Source organism: Antechinus flavipes, chromosome 3 (assembly GCF_016432865.1).
Source record: "Antechinus flavipes isolate AdamAnt ecotype Samford, QLD, Australia chromosome 3, AdamAnt_v2, whole genome shotgun sequence".
Classification (NCBI taxonomy): domain Eukaryota; kingdom Metazoa; phylum Chordata; class Mammalia; order Dasyuromorphia; family Dasyuridae; genus Antechinus; species Antechinus flavipes.
In genome coordinates, this window is record NC_067400.1 from 40,671,909 (window position 1) to 40,692,497 (window position 20,589).

The 20,589-nt window shown below is 45.4% G+C and overlaps 1 protein-coding gene across 2 annotated transcripts in view; it reads right to left on the minus strand.

Moving 5' to 3' along the window:
- Window positions 1-2,875: 2,875 nt before the first annotated feature.
- Window positions 2,876-20,589, minus strand: part of MCCC1 (methylcrotonyl-CoA carboxylase subunit 1) — a 46,053-nt gene continuing 28,339 nt past the window's right edge. For both annotated transcript variants that reach the window (XM_051983245.1, XM_051983246.1), the window contains 9 exons: window positions 17,144-17,327; window positions 15,475-15,584; window positions 14,045-14,261; window positions 12,421-12,507; window positions 11,355-11,404; window positions 7,655-7,792; window positions 6,189-6,296; window positions 4,199-4,270; window positions 2,876-3,226 (listed from right to left, as the gene is read on the minus strand). In XM_051983245.1, the coding sequence (XP_051839205.1) occupies window positions 3,098-3,226; window positions 4,199-4,270; window positions 6,189-6,296; window positions 7,655-7,792; window positions 11,355-11,404; window positions 12,421-12,507; window positions 14,045-14,261; window positions 15,475-15,584; window positions 17,144-17,327 (1,095 nt within the window). In that variant the 3' untranslated portion in view covers window positions 2,876-3,097. The remainder of the gene's footprint in view (window positions 3,227-4,198; window positions 4,271-6,188; window positions 6,297-7,654; window positions 7,793-11,354; window positions 11,405-12,420; window positions 12,508-14,044; window positions 14,262-15,474; window positions 15,585-17,143; window positions 17,328-20,589) is intronic.

The window sequence follows — 20,589 nt, forward strand, 5'->3', positions numbered from 1 at the left end:
AGGAGGAAACAGGCCCTCAGCTGTGACTAGGTCACAAATGTGGGAAACAGCAGTTAGTATTTGAACACATATAAAACTACTGCAGGAGGCCAGAGGGACACCACACACAGTGTGTCACACAGATTTCGTTTCCTAACCCACTTCTGATTTTTGGTTGGTTAATTTTGAGACATGAATGATCATAACTAAAATAATTCTTTATGGCAGCAATTCACAAACGTTTTGGTCTTGGGACTCCTTTAGGCTCTTAAAAAGACAGCTGGACTTTCCTATCTGCTTCGGCACTCAGTCTGCGCTGACGAGTTATTTTGGTTGAAGTCTATAAATAAAACCTGGCCTCATACAGACATGTAGTTGGAAAAGGGAGGAGTATTTTGATGGGCAAATAATTTCTTAATATTATTATGAAAATAGTTTTGGCTTCAAGTATTCCCTGAAAGGGTCTTGAACCTTGAACACTGAAAGGAGTCCACAGATAACATTTTGTGAACTACAGGCTTTAAGGTTTGCAAAACGTTTTATAAATATCCATATATTTAATATATGTGATGTATAATGTAATATATCACATGTATTATATTTCACATATATTCATGTAGTTTCAGGTACGTAGGAATACATATATGTATGTACACACACATCACATATGTATGTGGTCTTGAATATATGTATGTATACATGTACATGTATTGTATATAAATGTATATAGTCTTAAACCTTACAAAAACCTCATGAAATATTTTACTTTATTTAATAATAAAATTATATTTATTATATATATTATTATATATTATATAAAAATAATAAAATTTAATATTTTACTTTAAAAGTACTTTCAGAGGATTACATATTATCTCATTTGACCCTCACACCAGTCCTGTGAAGTAGGTGCTAGCATTAAACCCGTATTATGGATGTGGAAATAGGGGGAGCTCAGCTAAGTACCTGAGGCAGCACTTGAATTCAAGCCTTTGGGATTACAAGCCTCTGCACCACTGTCTGCCTCGGAGGGGATCATGGACACTGTTATTTCCACTTTATGGATGAGGAAGCTCTGAGAGAGGTAAAGGAGAAGCCAGAGGCAGGATTCTAACTCTGTCTTCCTTTGAGAATCAGCAAGGAAGAGGGGTGGGGTCCAATCATCCCTCTTCTCCCCGACCCTCATCACCTCTTCTTCCTCTAACTCACTCCTTGTTTTCCCTGCTTTGATCCATCACCCAGAAAACCACAGTCAGGGGGTTCTCTGATAAAACTAATTCTTCAGTGGAGAACACCAGGGCTTCCTGATTGCAGGAATTATAGTAATAACTAATGGTCCTCACAGGGTTTTGCACGGTGAATGCTGAAAACTATATATTTTGAAAATAAGAAGCTATTATTAAAATAATAATAATGTTCCTAAAGTACAGCTTTGTATCATACCCTGGATACGGACCAGTGAATATGGCCTGAGGGGGTCCCTTCCAGCTCCATGATAAGATTCTGAAACATTGATCCTATGGCTGTCTTTTTCTTAAGGGCCCCCATTATCTTCAATTTCTCTTCCTGGGGGTGGGGACACATACAAAGCGATATACAATATACCTACAAAGTGTTGAATGGTAACTTATGATGGTTGATCATGAGTAATGATGATCTACTGAACGCACGCAGACTCAGGGGTCGAGATCACATAGTGTGGATACGGGAGAGATTTCTAATAAGAGTCCTGGAGGAAAAATGTTAAACTAGCATTTCTGATATCATAAAAGTGTTCCTTTTTTTTTCTGCCCTAAGACAAAACATTCAAGTGTATAAGTATGGTAGAGAAATTGCCTTTTTATAAACTTATTCATAAAGGCAGGTGACTTTCCCTGCCCCCTTTTAAGCAGATGTACTTTTTCCTTTAAATAAAAGCATTTCTTTCTTTTATTGACCATCATTTTGGGGGTGTGGGGTGGAAGGGAAGACAATTGGAGGTTAAATGACTTCCCTAGTTTCAAATAGTAATTTAATTTTTGTTTAAGATGGTGGGCTGAACCACAACTCAAAGGACAAGTGCATTTATAACACTTATGCATCTACCATTCTCCCTACCCAAGATTTAGTCATAGTTTTCACAGAACAGATACAGAGAATGACGCAGGTAGAATGGGCAGGAATCACACGGAACAGAAAGTTCACTTTGGCCTATAATACAGATACAATGAAATCTTTTTTTAAAAATGAAAAGGACAAAAATGAAAGAAGATTAATTGGCGCTGGGAGAAACATCAGAAATCATTAATCGGGCCCTTTCATTTTGTAGATATGGAACCGGAGACAGAGAAATTAGTGAGATGTTAGCGGGAGAGTCAGGACTGGACCAGATCTCCACTCTCTTAGTCCAGTATTTCCCAGATCCTTCCGTAGGAGAAAAATGTATTTTTGTATGAGTCACTGATCAAACAATTCATACGTTAGAAATAATATTTTATCATTTTTTCTCTTTTGAAATACTCCAAAATAAACCATGAGATTGTAGAGTGAAAAAATTACTGGGGAAGAGGGGGATGGCAAGGGCCTGCAGCCAACTCCCGGACCCACTCAAGGGCTGGTACGTGAAAGAACAAAGTCCCCTGAGGAAGGGAAAGCCAGAGCTCTGAGCGGAAGCCCACAAATCACAGAAAAGACTTTTTTTCCTGAGGCAACTGGGGTTAAGTGACTTGCCCAGGGTCATATCTTTAACATAAATAGGAAGCTTTCCCGCGAAGAGAGCCAGGGAGAAGCCGCCTAGTGACGTTTGGAAGCGCTGATGGCGTCCAACGGGACCATCTTGAAGGACGGCGCTTTACTCTCACCCAGTGGCTTCCCGCTCTCCCTCCCGCAAATCTACGGAATGAAAAACGTGGATCCGTTTCTCTTTCTGGTTGTACAAAATCCGTTTAATTTTTATTAACTTAAAATCTTTCTGACAGCAAATAGTGATGGGCTCCAAGTCCCTGATTTCCAGTAGGAAAGAGTAACGGAAGCCAAGATGGCGGCGAATACAAAAGTGCTGCAGGTCGCGGCTCCGGGAGAGCCAGGAAGGCACGTTGTGCGGGCGCAGGGCCAAGCTTGCACTCAGGGTCCGGCAGACTCAGTTTGGAGCCGGCTCCTCCGAGTCTTCTTCCACAAACTCAATTAAGGAGGCGTGTCTGTTGGCCTGCGCACCTTCTCGGAACAACACTTTCTTGACCGTGCCGTCCCTGGGGGCCTTGATGGCGTGCTGCGGGGAGACCCGGCCTTTGGTGAGCCCCCGGCCCTCGGTGAGCCCCCGTCGGTGAGCCCCCGGCCCTCAGTGAGCCCTCCCGCCTCGGTGAGCCCCCGCCCTCGGTGAGCCCCCGCCCTCGGTGAGCCCCCGCTCTCGGTGAGCCCCCGCTCTCGGTGAGTCCCCCCTCAGTGAGCCCCCCTCGGTGAGCCCCAGCCCTCAGTGAGCCCCCCCTCAGTGAGCCCCCCTCAGTGAGCCCCCACTCTCGGTGAGCCCCCGCCATCAGTGAGCCCCCCCTCAGTGAGCCCCCCTCAGTGAGCCCCCGCTCTCGGTGAGCCCCCGCCCTCGGTGAGCCCCCGGCCCTCAGTGAGCCCCCGGCCCTCAGTGAGCCCCCCCGCTCTCGGTGAGCCCCCCTCGGTGAGCTCCCGCCCCCGGTGAGCCCCAGCCCCGGGAGGGCACGAGAAACTGGCAGATCACCCGGGCCTCCGGCCAGCAGAGCCGGGCAGCTTGCGGGCGCCCAATACGCCCCCGCACCCTCGAACGGCCACAAACCCGGCCCATTTCGAAGCAAAGCCGAGGCGGAAAGCCCGGGTGGGATGGGGTCGCCCACGGCCAAGCTAGGGGTCGTTTCTGCCCCGCAGAAGCCGAGGTGACAAAGAATTGTGAGCAATGGACAAACACCTCGGGCTGAGATCCAGCGCTGCAGCTGCTTTTTCAAACAAAACCCTTTTTTCCCTGCTCTTGCTCAGGGTCAGGCAGCCTGGGAGCGCCTGTTGTAGCCAGTGAGGGATGGTTCTCCTGGGAGCTTAGAAAGAGGCAGGAATGGCGGGGTTCCGGAAGGACAGGGACCGCTCAGGGCCCGGGGCAGCAGCCTCCCAGAGGGCCCCATCCAGACCCCGCCAGCCCCTTCCATTTTGCAGCTTTGGGAGCCGAGTTACGGGCCGGAGGAGGCCAGAACCAGGGCCCTTGGTGGCGGTCCCTTTCACTCACCTCCATTTTCATGGCTATCATGACCATGAGGATGTCTCCAGTCTTTACTTTGTCTCCAGCTTTCACAAAAATCTAGAATTTAAACAGGTGCGATTAAAACGGGATAACCCTGTGCCAGCCTCGGGTACCCCCTCCCCCCAAACTCGAGTAAACTGAGTCGTGTTTGTGCTGACTAGCAATGATGAATCTCCCGCTCCCCCTGAAGGGCTCAGCCTGTGAGCAGCCGGGGGAATTCCTGGGGTGCCCTCCACGGGAGGTGCCCCAGGGCCGGGCCCTTCAAGGCCAAGGAGTCCCCTGCAAGTGGAGGGGAGCCTCCCCAACAGTGCCCGCAGCTGAAGCTCAGGCCCCTTGGCTGAGTCTGGGGGTGTGGATGAGCCCCAAACACAAGGGGCTGGGAGGCTGCTTTCTCTCATCCAGGTCCGTCTGTGCCGACAAACCCAAGGGCTGTGGCAAGTCTAGTCCCAGCTGCCCACTGCTCTCCCTTCTGCACACACGCAGGCCCTACAGGTGCTGGAGAATTAGCCAAAGTCAGAGGGTGTGCAAGTAAGGAGCTACAATACACTCAGAGCACAAGCGCCCACACACAGAGGGAGAGGGAGAGTGTAAGAGTATAGTATATTTTCTATCAAAAATGATGACCAAGCTGATTTTAGAAAGGCCTGGAAAGAGTTACCCAGACTGAGACTGAGCGAAACAAGCAGAACCAGGAATATTGTGCACAAGAACAGCAAAAATATGCAATGATCAATTATGAAAAACAGTTCTTCTCAGTGGTTCAGTGATCCAAAGCAATCCCAATAGACTTTGGAAGGAAAACATCTGCATCCAGAGACTGAATGTAAATCAACTCTTACTATGTTCACTTTTGTTCTTTTTTTTTTCCTCATGGTTTTCCCCTTTTGTTCTGATTTTTCTTTCCCAATATGATTCATAAAGAAATGTTCTTTTAAAAAATGAAATACATGTATAACAGAAAAAGAATTTAAAAGGGGTTGAAAATAAATTAAGAAAAAAGTTACTGAGACTCCCTCAGAGCAAAGTAATGGCTAGACAAAAGGAACTCTGCAGTGGCCATATTCGAAAGTGATATGACTGTAGAACCTTGACCATGTAGTGATTTTGAGACATAATCACATTACCTTCAAAGTGTTAGAGATTAAAATTTACATGTGGGAGGAAATTTTTTCCTATTTGATTTATGAAAAATAGTCCTTCGAAGGGATAACAAAGTTGACCTCTCTCCTTTTTCCTTAGAAGTGGGGGACTATGGATACATGATACTGCATATGCTGGTAGATTCAACTGATGTCTTAGTTTTACTGAACTTTTCCACCCTTAAAAAAAAAGTTATATAGTATGGTTTCTCAGATAGGCTATAGGGAGGGGATGTGTTTAGAAATGAAAATATTTTTAAGAGGTATCCATAAAATAAATATAAACTTCTTGCATTTTTGTTTTTCTTCCCGGGTTATTTCTACCTTCTGTATCCAATTCTCCCTGTGCAACAAGAGAACTGTTGGATTCTACACACATATATTGTATCTAGGATATACTGTAATCTACTTAACATGTAAAGGACTGTTTGCCATCTGGGGGAGGGAAGGGAAAAATCGGAACAGAAGTGAGTGCAAGGGATAATGCTGTAAAAAATTACCCTGGCATGGGTTCTGTCAATAAAAAGTTATTAAAAAAAAAAAAGAGGTATCCATAAAAATGAAAAAGAAAAAACAAAGCAAAGAAAAAATAAATTCCTTGAGAAAATTCCAACTACTTTATATCTTTTACTGCTTTAAAAAAAATTTTAGATTCTTCATCATCTGAAAGGAAAGCCCTATATTCAGAAAATCACTTGAATCCCACTATTTGCTGGCTTCACTCTGTCAGTTCCCCATGCTTGTGTGGGAGGATCTACTTTGTGAATACACTTGGATAAATGGGAAGGAAGTGGCTCATTAGGCCTCATTTCCTCCTCCACATTTTGCTCTATTACCTTCTCAATTGTCCCCGTCATGGGGGCCAGGGTGCTCCCCTGTCCGCCTTCAGTTCTTGCTGCAGATAAATATTTGGGCACCGGGATGCCGATCTGGGCGCTCCCTTCCTAGGAACAAACAAACCCAAACCAAAGTCAACACTTTAAAACCATTGCAGATCTGGCTTTTGAGTCTATTGATGCATGCAGAGAGAAGCTTCTTTCTGAGCCACAATTTTCACGGCTCACTCAAGCATGAGCCATTTTTCATGCTGTCCATTACGGATGCCTTAATGTGGCCCGGGGGTGACCCTCCCACCTCCTCCACGGCTAGCCAATGAAATACAAGCCCTGGTCAGTCTGACGAGGGACTGCGATGTACCTTAGTGTGCACAAAATCTGAACCAGGAGCGTGTCTCTAGGAAAAACATGAGGTTACACGGCTTTGTTCAAGTATCTTTGCAATTTAACATGGTTATCGAAAGCTTTGGGGACAAAATGAGCCAGCAAGGCTTCTAAGGCTGACTGGCTGGGCCGAGTTCATCGCTGCTCTGGACACGGGCAATGAATCTTTTGTCTACAACAGGGTTTGGCCAAGGGCCAAATCATACAGGCTACATGTTTTTGGACTGCTATGAACTGAGTGTTATTTTGTTTTTTGCTTTTTAAACGCAGTAAGACCTTGTTTAAATATGTGAAAACCATTCTTGGCTTATGGGTCACATTTATTTAAAACTAGCACACATGATGGAGAAAACCTTCTCCTATTTGATTTGATTATGAAAAGTAGTTCTTTGAGGAGATTAGAAAATCTACTTTTCTCTCAATAAGTATCACTATGTTCTTCTTACATTATAGTCATCCTTAGAGTTGATTCTAAGAAATAGACTAGCCTCAAAGTGGCACGCTAATAGCTGTCTATTCCTTAGTGTATATAAAATGATTTAAATGAAAGCTTATTGAGAGGCTAGTTCCCAAATGAAAAACCAAACTAATGTCCATGGAAAACCCCCTTCCCCTCATTCCTATTTCACCCCTGGCTTTCGAAGCTGAGAGACATCCCCATTAGTCAGCTCCTCTGTGGTCAAGTCACCAAGCCCATTCCCCGGGCACAAGAAATACTATTTTCTAAAGCCCGTCTTCCAGATTTTCCTCACAGACATCTTGAAAACCATGGACGAGTACAGGGAAGTGACTGGAGTAGGGGAGTGTGCAAGAAGGGGAGAGAAGCATCCATGTGACTGGGCTATGGGCTCCATTAGACCAGAAGCAAAGCATTGTGAGGAGTAAAGTTAAGAGAAGTGGGTCAGTACATATAAAAGGATGTCTATATGATTATCAACATGAGGACAAAAGAAATGAATGAAACAGGAACATTCAGAGGACATGCAACTGTAAGAAAAGAATTCCCCTCTCTTCTTAGCAGAATGCCCTAATCATGTCAGTGTTTTCCCAGATCCAAGTACAGGATTGTAAAGAAGAGTTACCGCAGAAAATAGGTAAATGGTGTTCTCGGAGATAATCAGCTTAGGTTTACTAACGACACCATTAACAGAACATTTCAGGTATGTGCAGCCTCCCTCGTTACAAAGATCACCGAGGACTTCGAAAGTTTTATCTTCAATCTGAAACAAAAAATTTTTTTAAATATTAAATTGTTGTTAGAATAATAGCATTGTATTTAGAATTTAGAATCTTACATGGTGTGTTTTCTCTCCAAAGCTTTTAACATGTATATTAAAAGATAAAAGATTCTGAAACAATGGCCTCATATTTTTCCAAAGACATAGTCCCAATACAAATTTTCTGAAACTAAGGACTTGATGCAAAATATCAGAAAGATAATTAGGATATTAGAAAGTGTAAAATACCATTTTATTACTTATCCTGGGCAGTCACTTAATCTGGGAAAGCTCTAGCATTACCTGATATTTCACATTACCAGTCTCTCCTAATTCCCAGGATGTCAGATATCTCTGGCCACTGACCTTTGCAGTGTGAACTAATTCTATCTGGTTCGCCTACTTTGAGATCCCTGACTACGATTTCTTGAATCATAGTTTAATGGATAGCGTGCTCAAGAACAGCCATGTGCAAACTTCAAGTCTTTTTTAACCCGACTCTGACTTAACTCCCTAGTAAACCCGTGGTCTGGAGACCCACGTGTTCATTATCAGCTATCCATCCACTTGGCTCAGTTACCTCAGGATAAAAAGATGGACCTCCTGCTTGCAGTGGGCTTAAAAAGGGTCTGTGAGGTCACACACAGCCAATCAGAGAGGGAGCCATCTCCTGTTACAAAGCTATCTCAATATGACAAGAGCCATGCCCATGGGGCAGTCCCTAGCCACGGAAAATTACTTCCAGGCCACTCAAACCTCCTGTCGCACTGTGCCAGCCTATTTAAAGAACCCTTATAAGGAGCTCGTGTTCCACTGGCATCATCTTGGAGGAGGAAGAGGATCACCTCTGTGGCCCAATGAGGTACTGAAGGAGATCCAACATTACTAGTCATTAAAAACAATTCATGTTTAGCATGAACCAGTAATCAGTAACCTTGCATGCATCAGTAAAGATGCAAGAACCAAATCTGAAATGGTTTTATCAGCTCTGGTTTCCGTTGTTTACATTTGTTTTGTAGGAAGGCAGTGCTCACCTTGGCATCCCAGTGATTAAATATTTAACTCTACTCAATCAGGAAAGAAAACTCAGAATATGTATAATTAGTATCATAATGTGATATACATTATAAAGTTAATTTAAATGCTGAAAAGTAATGAAAACAAATTGCTAAAAGAAAATAGGTAAAAATTCAGGATGATTACAAAAGAGACAGGACACATAACTTTTGACTGGAAGTAAAATTGATCAGTAACTCCTAAGTATCTAAAGTCACATGTTTGGCCATCTTTGTGCACATAGGCAAAAGGATTTATGAATACTGACAAAAGGAGTTTAGCCCTCTAGACATGCGTCCAAAGCACATTCGAGCCGCACAGACCCATTCTGCCAACTTCTACTCTGATACTGGAGAATGAAATGTAGATGGTGGCCTAAGTTTCTTTACTCTAAAAAGGAAAAAAGGAAGATAATTTTGCTTAACTATATATACATACAATTTTGTATGTGAATAAGTACTACTTTTGTAAAGTAATTCAAATACCTAAAATGTTATGGCAGCTGGCGAGACAGTGGAGAGTCAGGAACACTTGAGTTCAAATTCAGCCCTAAACCCCTGCTAGTTATGTGATCATGAGTAACCCTCAGTTTCGTCATTTGCAAATCGGGAACAAAAATAGCCCCCCTTTCTCAAGGTTGTTGTAAGATCAAATGAGAAATTTATAAGTGTTTTATAAACCTTAAGAGTATAATATAAATGTCAGCTCTCATTGTTATTGTAATTATATTATATAATAATTACATATAAGCTTTATATACATATGTGTAGATATGCATGTGCCTCCATAGCGATATCGGTACAAAAGGAAAACGGGGATGGCCGCTGATGAGATGGAGGGATGGCATCCTGGAGCCTGGCTGGACTTGGGAGACAATGGCGGACAGAAGGGCCAGGCAGGCTGTGGTCAGTGGGGCCACGACACAAAGGAACAACAACAACATGTATATACCTATTTATGTCTCTATCCCCTTGGGTGCACACAGAAAACCTTTACAGACAAGGGAAAAGGCTTCTTGATTCCATAAAAACAGTCTGGCCTATGAATACATTTTCCACTACAATTCACTTGATCCTGGGGCACCATAATTCAGGCTACTCTTTGAAAATGTACATTACGCAAGGCTAAGGCATTCATGCATGGCTTCTCCTGCCTTCCATCTTGGAGCCCTTTGGCCCTTTGCATATCTTGTGTGTCCCTCTGAGGTTCCCTGGCCTGTTTGGCTGGAACCACTCAGAGGGCTGCTGGTAGGAAGCACTGGTGCCTTCTAGGCTGGCAGCGGGGCTGGCAGAGCTCAGGGGCTGCCTCGAGGGGCCCGTGACTCCCTGGATTCCTGGGCAGACACACTTGGCTTCTGTGTGTCAGTGGCTCTCCAGGCTCGGGAGGACAGACCTTTCCACTGGGGCCCCCAGACTTCCCTGTCCTGACTTCTGTTTCTGCCTCCAGAGAGGATCCAGCCCCTTGCTGCAGGCTCTCCTCTGGGTCTTCTGATTTGGATCCTGTAGCTCTCAGAGTGCACTCAGCTTCTGGAGGCGCCCGGCACCCGCCATCCTCTGCTTTTCCAGGGGCACGCCTTGACAACAGTGCCCTTCTTATGCCATGTCACTGTGGGTTGCCTGCTCTAGTCCTCTGAGACAATAAAAGGCAAATGGAGGGCAGAAGGACATCCCTCACAGCCTCTCCATCCCCAAAGAATATAGCCCATGTGGATCAATAGCACACAGCCAGTCGGTCCAACCTGACCTCCACCCAGCTGCCAAACAAGAATCCTACCCACTGGTCAGCTCACAGCCTTCCTCTGCTGAAGGAGCCTCAGTGTCTCCCATTATATCTTAGAACAAAATCCAAATTTCTCTGCATAGCGCTCAAAGGGCTCCAAAATTTGCTCTAGCCTATCTTTCTGGGCTGCAGATGATCCCTTCTCACATCTTTTATTTGGCAGACACTGTTCCCTGTCCACAACACAGCCTCTCTCTGCACCCACGAAATCGCTTTTCCTAATTTCTCAGCCTTAGAGAAGCAAAGTCGATCTCTGCTAAGAGTCCTAGACAAGTTGTGCTTCTAGAAGGATGGCGGCACTGTCTGAGCATGTGGCAGAGGTTTGGATTCACCAGAATAAGAAGATTCTTTTACTTTATCAGCCAAGAAGACTTCTCATTTGATTCTTCTAATTAAATTTGAATTTAGGATATTTCATTAAATTCTTTTCTTGGCAATAATGGCTATTTACAAGTGGAAAAGATGGTCCTCCCCAAAGGCCCACAAACTGCCAACTCAGAGACGCACATTGGCAGCCGATACGTGCCCGACTTGGGAGGTTATCTCAGATCCAAGCATAGGGCTTGCTCGGTTTCATTATGGAAGCATGACAGCTGAGCTGGACACACAAAAGAAAGACTCAAATGAACAGAACTAGTTTCCAGAAGCTGGCCCAGAATAAGGGCGCCTCAGCAATCAGAGCCATATCTGATCTGTCACAAAATCCCTGTGGCCCAGCCAGGTGACCCACCTGCATGCTGTAGGATCCGTCTCGGTTGTACTTCACAGCGATGGCCACCTCTAGGAACAAGAAGAAAAATGACAAGTCATTTCCAAAAGGAATTCCTTCTTAAGTTCAAAGAAGCAAAAACCTCTCATTTGAAACAAAAAACTATTATGAGGGCGTGGATACTGCTTCCTTGTTGCTGATGGATAAAGCCAATAAAAACTGGGACGGGATTCTCTTAAGACTGACACAGGAAAGCCACAGAGTGAATGTCACTGGTGACCACTGAGGACGGAGAGTTCACCCCAGGGCTCTGCCCAAAGCCAAATGCCCAGAGAATGGCATTAGGGGTCTATTAACCCCCACTTCCTGACCCCTTGCTCAGTACTCTCCTCACTAGGAAGACAAAAGGCTCTCTGATGCTCTTTGCTCAAAGGTATTTGGATCAGGGGGTTTTTCTAGGTTTTTTTTTCCTTCTGATGAAGGAAAACACTTAAATTCGAGTACCGATGATGGGGACTATTGTAGCAACATCTGTCAGGAGCAACCTGGGCAACTCTGGGACCCTCTGTTTAGCTCTCAGCTTTCTCTTTGTAAACAAGGAGTCGATCCCCAGTCTCTATTTTAGTGAGTCTGTCCTAGAGAGCACAATAATGGACTTGGCAGGATCCAGAGGAGGCAAAAAATGGTCTAAATTTTTCCTGAGGAGGAATGGCTGTGGAGTGGTCACTGCCTGGGTGACTGGGGGGCCTCCAGTCCGGATCTCAGTAAGGTCAGATAGTTTGTTCAGATGGCCACAGGGTCCTCCCCAGCCCTGGATTTATGATATGGTGATCGATTACCACATGGAGAGGACTCTCAAGTCGAATTCTCTGCCCAAACGTTCAGCTGTTGGCAGGACACTGCCTCAAGCTCCAGTGTCTCCAACCCAACTCTCCATCAAAACCCCCTCTTCTCCCATTCACCGAGCTTAGAATCCTGGTATTCAATCAGGGCCTGCCCCTAATTACTCTTAATGCCACAAATACTGGAGACTTCTCCTGAGCTTGGAAGGCACAGAAGCTCAGGCTTGGCTTCCCTTGTCACTTACTGTTTTTCCCGTCCTCGAGAGTCATGTTTCTGACGTAAGACAGATTTACTCTTCTGCCACTCCCTGACGCAAAAGGTGAGAACCGATCTGGAAAAGTGTTGTAAAAAGTCACAAACGAGAGAGCAGAAAGTCCTTATACAGGCCCAGAAAACAAACCAGGTCTTAGAGAAAAAAGTTTTAGAAATGACATCAAAGCCCTTTATGTTGTGGAGATGCCCCCAGGCAACAGGAAAGAAAGGTTAACAGCACCTCCAGCATCCTGAAAGCCACAATACCAGTCCTGGTGAAGGAAAGGAGCCAGTCGGCCCCTTCTCTGGGTCTCAGCCCTCTCCCTGCTCTGCTCCATGGGGGCCACAGGACTTAGAGCTCGAAGGGACCGCAGGACCCTCTAGTCTGGGCCCCACTTTCAAGTGAGATGAGTGGGGCCCCCAGAGGCCGAAGTGACAACCCCGCCCAGGACATGGAGAGCTGGAGTCTGCATGACTTAAGTGAGTGACCCTTAAGCACAAACCAGGGAGGGAGGCACAAGGCTTCTACTTATGTCCTATCTGGGGCTACTGTGCAATGCCATCTGACAGAGGAGAAAGGGGGACCCGACGACTCCCCCTCTGCTTCCCCCTTCTCCGTCAGGGATCTTTATAATGACAAGCGCAGAATCAGCGGGGACAGAAGCTCCCGGGGACGTGGTCCATAAGGGGCAGCCTGCTGCTCTATGTTCTCAAAGAAGGCATGGATACAACATGAAGGGCGGTGGGCCGGGGTCTCGGAGGAAGCCATGGGCTGGGAGAAGCACCAGAGCACTACCGACAGCCCAGTCTAGGAAATGAGGGAGAAGATGGGCTGCATAACAATAACGTAATGTCGCTTCTCTGCAAAACTCTAGAGAGATGGTAGGAGAGGGCCTAGAAAAGGAGGCAGCCTTCACAGCTTGTGGATAGAACGATTAGAGGAATGATACAGATTACAGAAACGGGGAGTTTTGTCTCACACAGAGATGACAGACGTGGACTGCACAGCCGCCTAGAGAATGGTAGGCTCGGGCCCAACGTGCTGACTGCTCCCGGGGTCAAGGAAACTTGCTGTTGCTGCAGGGCCGGGCCCAAGGACCATTTGTCAGAAAGGTTTTTAAGTCACGTTTTTAGTCATTCACTTATTTCGGTTTTGTCTGACCACATGGTGTGTTCTTGGCGAAGACGCTGGCTGCTTTGACGTTTCCTTCTCCGCTTCATTTTACAGATGAGAAGGTTAAGCAAGCAGGGTGAGGGACCAGCTGCCAAGCGTCTGAGGCCAGATTTGAATTCAGGTCCTCCTGACTCTAGGTCCAGTGCCCTGTCCTTTGGGCCCCCCAGCCCTCCAGCTCACATTCAGATGGCACCTGATACTTTACAGGGCACTTTTCTCAAGACAAACGGGAGAGGCACAAGGGGGCCAGACCAGATGAGCTCTCAAGCCTCTTCTGACCCAGGGTTTCCATCATTTTATGATCCTAGAGTGAGTGCCATTAGGACCTGCCAAGTGTGGAAGGCTGGCTTTATTAACAGAGAATGGGGGGGAAAAGGAAGCAGCTTCCCCAGACCTGGTGTCCTAAAAACCTGCTAACTGGAAGGAGAAAAGTGATCCTCACCCTCCGTCTGGTCCCTGAAAGCGCCGGTCGCCCCTTTCTCCCGCAGGAGGAGTCCCAGGGCAGCCTGACACAAGACCTCTCTGGCCGTGGCCCTTGGAGGGGGCAGCAAGTCCTGGTAGTGTTGCGGGATAAAGTCTGTATGCACGTTGCCAGCTTCAAACTCGGGGTGTCTGGAAAGACTCAGCAAGAAGTCGATGTTGGTGTGCAGTCCTGTGATCTAGGGGGAAGCAGGCAAGCTTTCAGGGAGGCCCTGGAACACTAGAGCAGAATGATTTTTATGCTTAGAATTAGGAAACACTGATGTTTTCCCCCAGCCCGGGAGCCCCAACCAACTGTCAAGGGTCTCCAGGTGCCCGGGCCTGCAGTAAGCACTGGAGATGGAGAGACAAAGGCCATGCAGCCCTTGTCCCCCTTGAGCTTAGAGTCTTAAGGGAGACAAAGTGTGCCCACATATGTGGGCTGGACCCTGATGGCACTGGTGTACAGACCTTTCCTTCCTCCTCCTCAGGGGGTCCCGGACAGTGCCAAGGGCTCGGGCGGCGTGAATCTCCTCTCCTGGGTCCGCAGCAGCTGTGGCTGCAGGACCGGGGCCTTTGGGGCAGCCTGGTCACTCCTGGGGCTCTCGGGCTTATGTACCCATTAGTGGAAGTGCTGGTTCCCTCTCCTCATTCAATCTTCTCCCAACATAGATGTTTAAAATGCCATTTCTTTCTTTTTAGGGCACAACATCAGTTTTTCCTAATTCTAAGCATCATAAAATTGAACTGCTCTGGCATCTGTTACTTGCCCTTGCTTCTAATTTCTATGTTATAACGTTTTTTAAAAAATCTGAGTTCATGAGTTCTTTGCTTTGTTCCTTGAGGAAAAAGCCCGGTGACTTGCCCATTATATCACCCCAATATGTCAGTGACAGATGGCTTCTAAGGACCTTTCCAACAATAGATCCATGACATCATGACACAAATGGGGGGTGGAGGGGTTGGTTGTTGGACATTCAGGCTAGAGTTGTAGTTGCTAGAGCAAATCAAACCAACACCAGTCATTTGGTGCTTTTTCAATTAGTCTAAAAAGACACCCCATTCATCAGTTAACATATTAGAGAAATGGGAATAATCCTCCAAAACAAACAGCACCAACTATTATCCAAGACTGACTCTTAATTTCTGGGGGGAAATGGCTTTGCAAACCTCTATTCTGGAATTTCATAGGTCACCTTATGGCCTATGGTATCAGTATATAGTTCCTCCTCCACCTGAGACGCTCATTTGTAGAACTTTTCTCTCCTAGCTGAGACACCATTTTGTTTGCCCCTGTCTGTGACTATCCCACATGGAGACTAAGGACCCAGCTTAGAACACCCGCCCTGGGACGCCGTCCCCTCGGCCTCCCCAGTCCTCTCCGCGTGTGACCCGGGCCTCTCCATCACTCACGTTGTACTGCCGAAGGCCGTACCGAAGCTTCTTCAACGCTGCTTGGCGGTCGGCAGCCCAGACAACGAGCTTCGCAATCATGGGGTCATAGTGCACGGACACTTCGTCCCCTGAAAGAGAAGAGGCAGGTTTCTGGAGTAAAGCGTAGCCGAGGATCCGGGGAAACGCAAGCTCCAGAAACGGGTCACCTGCCCTAGGAACCCCCCCAGGACTAAGGGCGTCCCCCGATCACTGAGCCACCAGGGCCCGATCCTCCCTTTGTACGAACGAGGGCGTGATCTGGCTCCACAGACGGGCCCCACAGCACCCGACACGGGCCAGGCCCTGGAGACCCAACGGCCCACGGCCCGGTCCCTGCCCTGGTGGGGGTGCCTCTTACTGAGAGAGAACTGTCAGCAGCTTCCCCTGACCTGGAAACGCCATCTTCTCTGGGTACCTATGGAAGGTACCTTTTTCTGAGAGGAACGGTCGGAGGAGCATTGCCAGGACTCAGAGGAAACCCCTGAGAGCCATCTGCTGCCCCGACCCCCCAGGAGGCACAGGGCCCGGCAGCCCAATGGAAAAGGCCGACGGCCCCGACCGCTGCACACACGTCTGTGTGGATGGGCTGAGGCTGCCTGGGAGCAGGAGAACACGCCTTCTTGGCGTTGGCCTTCAAGGCCCTCCCAGGCCGGCTCCGATCTGCTGGCCCAGCCTCGTTTCCAAATCCCGGCTTGTGCGGCCCCGCTGGTTCCCTCCCTGAGGCCCGGCGTGCTGGGGGCTCCTTCAGACGTCAGAGGCCGCCTGGCCCAGCCCAGAGCTGACGCCCGGCCCATGCCCTCTGTGCCCATTGTGTCCGTTGCTCCATCCCCTTGGGCTGATCCATCCCTTGTAGAAGGGCCCCTCAGGCCATTCTCGGGTCTCCCCGAACCTTCTTTTCTCCTTGCCCAACACAGACTCCAGCCCTTCTCCGTCCCCACTGCCTCCAGCCGTCAGTGTCCTCCTCCAACTGGGACCCTCCAGATGGGCCCAGCGAGGGCCCCGCCCAAAGGGAGCCTCCCTCCTCCCGCCGTCCATGGCTGATTTCTAGGGAGCCCGTTTTCCCCCGGATCCCCATCCTCTGGCCTAGATCCACCCCTTCTGCAATCTGCTTACTGTGACTGATCCCAGCCCAGGGTGACAGTCTCTCCCCCTCCGATGAACTCTGACGGCCCCCTACAATCCATGCTGTAAGTTAATTCTGGAATTGCTATTTAATGTCATTCCCACTCTTCAGTGCACAGAGACAGCTCCTTTCCCAACCACGCTTGAGTATTCTCTGTGAAGCTGTCCATAGAAAATGCAGGCTATCAGCAAGCACCAGAGAATGGAGGGAACAACAAAAGCTTTCCAAATAGGAGCCTGGGCTTCACAAACTATTTTTCTTCTTTAAAATACGCTGTCACTTTTAAAAGAATGAAAAGCAATGGCAAATTCATGAATGTCATTAAAAAAAAAGAAGAGAGAATCTGGCTGTTTTTGAAGGCCTCGGGAGGGAGCTGTCACCAATGCAAGAATGAGTCCCATGGCCAGAGCCCCTGGGGGCTTGCCACCTGCTTCCTGGCCAAAGTCCCTGGGAGGGATGTGAGCACAGCAGTCACCGTCCTCATTTACAGCCGGACTAACAAGGGGCAGAGGCATCCCCGCTCACCTTGCCTCACTCCCGTTTCGATCCTAAGACTCGGCTCTGGTGGCGGTGTGGATAAGTGCACAAGGGGTCCCGCCCCAGGCATGAAATTATTCTGAGGGTCTTCGGCATATATTCTCGCTTCAAAGGCATGTCCTTTCAGTCTGATTTCTTTCTGACTCAAAGGGAGCTTCTCTCCTGCAGCAATCTAAAAAAAGAGGAAGATTTTCCAACTGCAAAACACTATTATAATAAGTTAACAGCATTAGCAAACGTGGGTTCTGTCTCTTTCTAGACTGAGCATCAGATTTTGCTTATTGTGTAGCTAATGGAAACAACGGTATTTTGATCCACTTTCATTAATATACTTTGAGCCCTTTGTGAAATGCCTTCTCTTGGTGGCAAGATGGAAATAACTCTACAAGTGAACAGGAACGAGGAGTTTCGTAGCTTCCTCCTTAAAGCAATTAAGTTGTGAGTCCAAGTAAGACTGGCCACTCTGGTGGTTGGAAATAATTAAGAGGATTTCCAGAGGTGCAGCTAAGATGACAAAGTAGAAGCACTTCAGCCAAGCTCTTCCAACATTCCCTTCTGAATAATATTTTATAAAATATGTTTCTTATAAAATAATGTTTCAAATATAAATCTGGAGCAACAGAGTGAACAAAGCATAAGTTGAAACATTCTTCTAGCCTGAGACAATGCAGGAGGTCGGAGAGATCTGTGACAGGGGAGGGGAGTCTGGCTCAGAGTGAGACTTGGGGATAGCAGCATGAGCAGAGCCCCTTGGGGAGCTCTTAAGCCAGAGATGATGAGGGGTTTGGGGGACTGGTTAGAAAGAAACTACAAGGGGCTTCTGTGCTAGTAGTGGATGCAATACTCCATGGCTTATGCCCACTCCTGGGTCATAGTTCCAAGACAGAGAGGAGCACTTGCTGTCCTAAAGGAGTAGGGGTCCTGAAAAGCAGAATCAATGAAAATCGCAAGGGATCAGGACGCCTCATGAATAAGGACCAGAGAGCAAAACAGGAGAGCAGTGACCATACCTTTCCCTGGATCACACCATCTTGGAAGCAACAAAAACTTCCAAACCCCCAAGAACAAGCTCTGAAATCAGTAATGAGGAAAAAGTCTGAAGCTTGAAACAGTGCCCAAAACTCAACTTTAAGATAAAGTTCAAAAGCTGGGAAAATGAGCAAACAACAACAAAAGAACTTGACTATAAAAAGGTACTTTGGTGAAATGGAAGACCATGACAAAAACTCAGAAGACAATGATGTTAAAATAGCTGTAAGCAAAACCTCCCAGAAAAAAACTATATTGGACACAAGCCCCAAAAAAATTTCTGGAAAAGCTAAAAAATGATTTTTATAATCAAATAAGAATAGTAAAGGAGAAACTGGGAAAAGAAATGAAAGTAATGTAAGAAAATTTTGAAAAGACAAAGAACATAGTAAAAGAATCACAAAAATATTAAAGAAAACAAACCTTAAAAACCAGAATTGGCCAAATGGCAAAAGAAGGACAGAAATGATGAAGTAACTCCTTAAAAACCAAATTTGGCCAAATAGAAAAAGAAGTGCAAAAGCTTGCTAAAGAAAACTGTTCCTTTAAAATTAAAATTGGATAAATCGCAGCTAACGACTCCAGGAGGCATCAAGAAAGATTATAAAACAAAGTCAAAGGAATGAAAAAATAAAAGAAAATGGGAAATATCTCATTGGAAAAACTAGTGACCTGGAAAATAGAGCAACGAGAAATAACTTAAGAATTATTGGGCTATTTTAAAGCCATGAAAAATGAAAAAGCCTAGTCATCATATTTCAAGAAATTATCAAGGAAACTGCTGGGATATTTTAGAACTAGAGAGTAAATTAGAAACTGAAAGAATCCACTGATCAGCAATTGAAACATACCAAAATGAACCCCTCCAGGAACATTATAGCTGAATTTCATAGCTGCTATGTCAAAGAGTAAATACTCCAAGCAGACAGAAAGAAACCATTCACATAATGTAGAACCATTATTTAGGATCACATAAGATTTATCAGCTGCCACATTAATGGAGCAGAGGGCTTGGAATGATATTCTGGAAGTCAAAAAAGCAAAGATTACAACCAAGAATCATATACCCAGAAAAACTGAGCATATCCTTCAGGGGAAAAATGGATATTTAATGAAATGGAAGACTTTCAAATATTCCTCATGAAAAAACTAGTACTGAAAAGAAAATATGACTTACAAATATAAGACTCCAGAGAAGCACAAAAAAGTAAACATGAAAGAGAAATCATAAGGGATTCAGCAAGGTAAAACTGTTTATATTCCCCTATAAGAAGATGATACATGGAATGTCTAAGAAGTATCATTATTAGGTCAGTTAAAAGGACTCCACATAAACAAAGGACACTAGAGTAATCTGATTATGTTGGAATGATCTTAAAAAATGGATAGGTGAGAAAGAGGGATACACTGGGAAAAGAGGGAAGGGATAAGAAGAATAGAGGAAATTTTCTCACATAAAAGAGATTTGTAAGGAAGAGCTTTTACATTGAAGAGGAGAAATATTGAGGTTTGGTAGGGCATCGAATCAATTCAAAGAGAAAAAATACATACACACACATACACACTCAATTAGAAATAGAAATCCATCTTACCCAACAGAGAAGTAGAAGGGGAAAGTAATAAAAGAAAAGAAGAATGAGAAGAGGAGATGATAAAAGGGAGAATAGATAAGAGAAGGCAGTAATCAGAAGCAAAACAGAATTCCAAGGAAAAACAAGATTAAAAAGAGTGAAAGAGAAAAGGATAAATAGAAGGAAATAGAAAATGGAAGCAAAATGGATTAAAAACCAGAATCCAATATATTGTTTATAAGAAACACACTTGAAATTGAGATACACATACAAAGCTAAAATGAGGAACTAGTGAAGAATCTATTATATTTCAACTGAAATAAAAAAGGCAGGGTCAGCAATCATGATCTCAGACAAAGCAAAAACAAAAATAAACTAATTAAAAGAAATAAACTGAGAAACTACATCTTGCTAAAAGGCACAATAGACATCAAAGTAGTATCATTACTAAACATATGGCATAGCATCCAAATTCTTAAAGGAAAAGTTTAATGAATTACAAGAGGAAATAGAAGGCAAAACTATACTAATGGGATCCTTAACTTTCCCCTCTTAGACTTATATAAATCTAGCCATCAGATAAATAAGAAAAGTTAAGGAGATGAACAGAATTTTAGAAAAGTCATGATAGACTTCTAAAGAAAACTGAATGGGAAAAAAAGGAGCATTCCTTTTTTCAGTAGCACATGGCACCATCACATACAAAATAATGACCATGTTTTAGGACATAAAGCCTCACAACCAAATGCAGAAAGGTAGAACTATTAAATATACTATTTTATGTTATAATTCAACAAAAATTACATCCAATAAAGAGTCATGGAAGTATAGATT